This window comes from Chiloscyllium plagiosum, chromosome 22, assembly GCF_004010195.1.
Source record: "Chiloscyllium plagiosum isolate BGI_BamShark_2017 chromosome 22, ASM401019v2, whole genome shotgun sequence".
Classification (NCBI taxonomy): Eukaryota; Metazoa; Chordata; class Chondrichthyes; order Orectolobiformes; family Hemiscylliidae; genus Chiloscyllium; species Chiloscyllium plagiosum.
This window is the reverse complement of record NC_057731.1, coordinates 26,085,470-26,091,469: the sequence shown is the minus strand read 5'-3', so window position 1 is coordinate 26,091,469 and position 6,000 is coordinate 26,085,470. Positions and strand designations below refer to the sequence as shown.

At 38.1% G+C, this 6,000-nt stretch overlaps 1 protein-coding gene across 1 annotated transcript in view; it reads left to right on the top strand.

Annotated features, from left to right (window-relative positions):
* dock1 (dedicator of cytokinesis 1) overlaps positions 1 to 6,000 on the top strand; it is a 575,757-nt gene that overhangs the window by 449,694 nt on the left and 120,063 nt on the right. Inside the window, exon 35 of the mRNA XM_043713153.1 lies at positions 5,883 to 5,941. Coding sequence (XP_043569088.1) covers positions 5,883 to 5,941 — 59 coding nt within the window. The remainder of the gene's footprint in view (positions 1 to 5,882; positions 5,942 to 6,000) is intronic.

Sequence of the window (6,000 nt, the reverse complement as noted above, 5' to 3'; positions counted from 1 at the left end):
TTTGTAAAAGCCCTTTGGATTCTCCTTAATTCTATTTGCCAAAGCTATCTCATGTCCCCGTTTTGCCCTCCTGATTTCCCTCTTAAGTATACTCCTACTTTCTTTATATTCTTCTAAGGATTCACTCGATCTATCCTGTCTATACCTGACATATGCTTCCTTCTTTTTCTTAACCAAACCCTCAATTTCTTTAGTCATCCAGCATTCCCTATACCTACCAGCCTTCCCTTTCATCCTGACAGGAATATACTTTCTCTGTATTCTTGTTTTCTCATTTCTGAAGGCTGCCCATTTTCCAGCCATCCCTTTACCTGTGAACACCTGCCTCCAATCAGCTTTCGAAAGTTCTTGCCTAATACTGTCAAAATTGGCCTTTCTCCAATTTAGAACTTCAACTTTTAGATCTGGTCTATGCTTTTTCAACACTATTTTAAAACAAATAGAATTATGGTTGCTGGCCCCAAAGTGCTCCCCCTCTGACACCTCAGTCACCTGCCCTGCTTTATTTCCCAAGAGTAGGTCAAGTTTTGCACCTTCTCTGGTAGGTACATCCACATACTGAATCAGAAAATTGTCTTGTACACACTTAAGACATTCCTCTCCATCTAAACCTTTAACACTATGGCAGTCCTAGTCGATGTTTGGGAAGTTAAAATCCACTACCATAACTACCCTATTATTCTTATAGATAACTGAGATCTCCTTCCAAATTTGTTTCTCGATTTCCCTATTAGGGGGTCTATAATACAATCCCAATAAGGTGATCATCACTTTCTTCTCAGTTCCACCCAAATAACTTCCCTGGATGTATTTCCGGGAATATCCTCCCTCAGCACAGGTGTAATGCTATCCCTTATCAAAAATGCCACTCCCCATCCTCTCTCGCCTCCCTTTCTATTCTTCCTGTAGCATTTGTATCCTGGAACATTAAGCTGCCAGTCCTGCTCATACCTGAGCCATGTTTCTGTAATTGCTATGATATCCCAGTTCCATGTTCCTAACCATGCCCTGAGTTCATCTGCCTTCCCTGTTAGGCCCCTTGCATTGAAATAAATGCAGTTTAATTTATTAGTCCTACCTTGTCCCTGACTGTTTGACTCACTTCTGTTCTCAGCTGTACCCGTCTCAGATTGATCTCTTTCCTCACTGTCTGCCTGGGTCCCACCCCCACCTTACTAGTTTAAATCCTCCCAAGCAGTTCTAGCAAATTTCCCTGCCAGTATATTAGTCCCCTTCCAATTTAGGTGCAATCCGTCCTTCTTGTACAGGTCTCTTCTACCCCAAAAGAGATTCCAATGATCCAAAAATGTGACTCCTTCTCCCATACACCAGCTCCTCAGCCATGCATTCATCTGCTCTATCCTCCTATTCCTGCCCTCACTAGCTCATCGCACTGGGAGTAATCCAGATATTACTACCCTTGAGGACCTCCTTTTTAAATTTCTGCCTAACTCTCTGTAATCTCCCTTCAGAGTCTCAACCTTTTCCCTTCCAAATTCGTTGGTTCCAATGTGGACAATGACCTCCTGCTGGCCCCTCTCCCCTGTGAGAACGTTCTGCACCCTCTCTGAGACATCCTTGATCCTGGCACCAGGGAAACAACGCATCATTCTGCCTTTTCTCTGCTGGCCACAGAAACGTCTGTCGAAGTTCATGTTTTTTTTTTTGGTTTATGTATAAACTGATTACAATAAACTAATAAGTATAAAATTAGGAAGCTTCTTGGTGGATGTATGCTCTTGTTGGATATGGACCAGGAATGACCAGATAGATTTATTGCAAAGAGAACAATCTCTGCTATTAGTCCTCAGCGACCTCTCAGCAAACACCTGTAACTTTCTAGTACAGGTTGGATAATGTCAGAGAGGTCTCCTCTTCCAAACCAGTTTGAGCCAGAAATCATCTAGAAAAATACATTATCCAGAAGGAGGAGACCATCATGTGCACTTCCCTGTTTTTAATATCTGGAGGAAAGGAACTAATCCCTTGTAATGAAGGCTCACACACCATTTGCTTTCCTAACTCTTGCTGCGATTGTATGTTAATTTTCCATGATTTGTCCCTCTGAAAACCAATTTTCTAGTTGAGTATTCAAAATTAGATGAGAATGGTAACTTTTGGAAGATGCAAAAAAAGGTCTACATTTCTGCTTTTGCATCCAAAGTGGATAACTTCACATTTTTCTATGTTAAATTCCATCTGGCATATCCTTACCAACTCAATCCATTTGTTACCCTTTGTAGTCTCTTTGTGTCTTCCTCAAAGCTTACATTCTTAATTAGCTTTGTGGCATCAGTAGTCTTTTGATTTAGATTATAAATAACTAAGGCCCAAGCACTGATCTTTGTGACATTCTGTCAGCCTGTTCCTGTTCCTAGTTTGTTTTCTCCGCATTAACTAGTCATCGATCCATTCAAAAAATTAACTTATAAAGCTAAAGAAGTTCTGTATGAAAAGATAACCAGGCTAAACCATGAATAACCTAACCAAGGATGCTTGTAAGCTTGACATGAAGATGGTAAAAGTAAGTTTCCACACTTGGCAGACATTTGATGTCAGGAAAATGGTGTTCCAATATGACAATTAGTGACGAAGTAGCTTGGCACAGCAAACCACAATGATACTTGATAATCACTTCACAAGCTGCATGTGGCAGAGCATGCTTTGCAAAGATTATTTTCTTCAACCATGAGCAGACATACACCATTCCCCAAATAATTTTGTTTTCTGCATGTCTGCAGGTGGAAGAATCACAAGTGTTATCTGTTCGTAAAAGAAAATGCACTACCAATGATAGGCTATCTGAAGTATATTTCCCATTTTTCTCTTCTACTCTTACAATAGCAATGTTACATTTTCTGCCTTCCAATGCATGGAGAGAAAACCAAGCAGATTCAATATCTTCAACAACTACCTCTTTTAAATATTTCAGGTGCAATGAGTTACCAGAAAAAATATTGAAATTCTGGAACTGGCTCTTAAGGCCGGCACTTTATGGAGAGTGTAAGAATAGGATAAATACCAGTTACTGGATAAAATTAAATGTCTGACTGGAGACAGCTCAGAAATGTTGAATAAATGATTGTCAGTTTCTTTGTAAATATAAATATCTGCACTCTAAATTTTGATATTGGATTTCAGAAATTTTGATACTTAAAAATTGTTTCACTTTTAAATTATGTCATCCTGACACATGCAAAGGTCCCTGTATAAACCTATCTTAAGGATACTGTGGTTCTGTTCGCCAAGCTGGAAGTTTTTGTTGCAAACGTTTCGTCCCCTGTCTAGGTGTCAAATTCATGTTGCTTGTTGTCTGCGTGTGTGGCTACTAGGGATAGCTGGTCGTGTCGTTTCGTGGCTAGTTGATGTTCATGGATGCGGATCGTTAGCTGTCTTCCTGTTTGTCCTATATAGTGTTTTGTGCAGTCCTTGCATGGGATTTTGTACACTACATTAGTTTTGCTCATCCCAAAGGACTAGCCACACTACCATACATCAAGAACATCTCTGAAATGACAGCCAGACTACTGCAACCACTAGGACTTATAACAGCACACAAACCAACAGCCACTCTCAGAACGAAGGACCCGATACCCAGCATGAGCAAAACACAAGGACAAATTGATCCTTATGTCCCTTCATGCAGATTAATCTTGATGTTTCACAGCTTTCTCCTGTTCAGTTGCTTCATTCGATTAACTGGAGTAGGAGTAGAACTAGAACTATTTCTGACAGTTAATTGTAGTATTTGTGAATATGGAGTTTATGTGGCTCTGTAGATGAAGTTACAGTAGAAATTAGATGATCTCCTAAGTTATGTACCTACGGCTCACACATATCCTGCATGCAAAGGTGAGGAAGAAGGGACAAAGACCTGTTTCAGTTGTTTCCACTTTTGCTTTACCTTGAGATTTCTGGGCCAATTGGAAGGTTGAAATGGAGATGCATGCAGGAGGAATAGGCCATTAATATGAAAAAGGCATGTGATGAGATGTTTTCAGCCCAAATTCACTAGCATGTTTTCAGGTGCAGTACAAAGATACAAGGTAAACCTGAGCAGTATGTGGCCATGGGCAGAAACATGTAACATTTCTAACCCTGGTTCGGCACAACATGTTGCTCTTATACAATCTCTGAATAGATGGCAAACAGGAACATGAGTCCAACACTTTATAAAGTATGTACTGTCACAATTATATTTGCATCTAGCAACTCAACACTTCAACAAAGTTGAGTAAAGGTGATACAAGTTTGAATTTCTGTTGAGTAGATGACAGAGATTTATGTTAGTATTCAGAAGCTGCAATGAACATTATTTTCTTGCCTCTAATTGGCAGTAGAAGTGTTGATAATATAGAACGGGCCAAGGGGTTCTTCCCATTTCTTACAGGGGTAAAGATTACAAAGCAATTTGCAGTATAAGATTACTTTCTCGGGTGAGCTTGCAACATTCCATGTGCCATGTCTTGCACACATAACATTACTGTGAGCAAAATGGTGTACTGCACTTGGACAAAGGAGAAACTAAGCTGGAATGTGAAAGAATTATGAGTGAGAGATCAAATCATTGGAAAAAGTGGTTTTGTTGTTAAGACTTTGAACCTCTTAGAGATTGTTTTACTGAACAACTTTTAATTTGTATTGATAACTCAATTTCTTTTACAGTTGTGAAACTGTACAAATCACCTCAGTGAATTGGAACTGAGATGAAAGCTGAATCAACGTTTGCACGTCACTTAAAAATGCTTTAAATATTTTATTCATTACATATTTTATATTTTCATGACTATGGTATTCTGAAAAAGTAAATACCTTAGACAAGAGGATTTAGATAATTAAAAACAATACAAATGTATGTACGTATCGGATCAAAATGACCGAGGTTTTAAAAAAAAGGTTGATTTAACTAATGGTTAGTTAAAATTCAGAATGTAATGTGAAACATCTCTTCAAAATCCATTTTCAAAGACTTGTTATTTATAATATTATTTATAATCACTTAACTCAAATAAAAGGTTACCTTTCAAAAAGCTATTCCCAGCTATTTTTTACTGCCTTATTTAGTGCTTATCATGGTAGTAGATATTAGAACTGAGAAGTAGGGCATTTCCAACTTCATATGCACATTATCAAACATTGCCACATCAGGTATGATTACAAAATGAAACTGATACTGCTCTATTCCTGCAGCCTAGCCTACACCTTAAGAAACTGCCTGCTAGGGCATCAGTGTGACATTTCAATTTGTTTCTCACACCCACGATCGCCAGTGGGAACTGCATGGAAACTCCATAAATGAATTTTACTCTCAGACTTTATAATTTTTTTCATATCACTCCACTGTAGGTTGGAATTTAAGTTTTAAAGGGTTATGTCTAATTCAATGCCCAACATTCCAATCTGCTCCCCCAAATTCCAACCACTTTTAACTGTTCACCCAAATGTCTTTAAATAGTATAGTAAGTTATAAAAATCAAACTAAGACATCCTCCTGAATTGTTGCCAAAGCATTAGACAAAGGCAAGCTGTGAGAAACACTCAGCAAGTCTAGCAGTATCTGTTAGAGAAGAGTGAAGTTAACATTTCATATATGGCTGCTTTATCACATTTTCACAACTGCAAGATGTGCAACATACAACAGCAGAGGAAATGCAGGTTTGACACACTAATTTTGTGTTTTTGTTTTCCTCTTCCCATCCGTTTAAATTGTTCTTATTTTTAATTGTATGCTGTCTGACCTGATGAATGCAAACAATGATTTGTCATGTGGGATCTTGCAATGCGAATTTGTACTGCCATGTTTTATTTTTGATAGAAATTAGCTTATGTTAAAATTAGTAAAACGTTAACTGTGATGAAGTGAATTTATGTTTTTTTTTCAGATATGGTGACATGAGGAGACAAATTGGATTTGAGATCAGGGATATGTGGTATAACCTTGGTAAGTTGTGTCTATGAATAGACAGAATAATAATAAGGTATTTTTAATGCAAAGAAGTT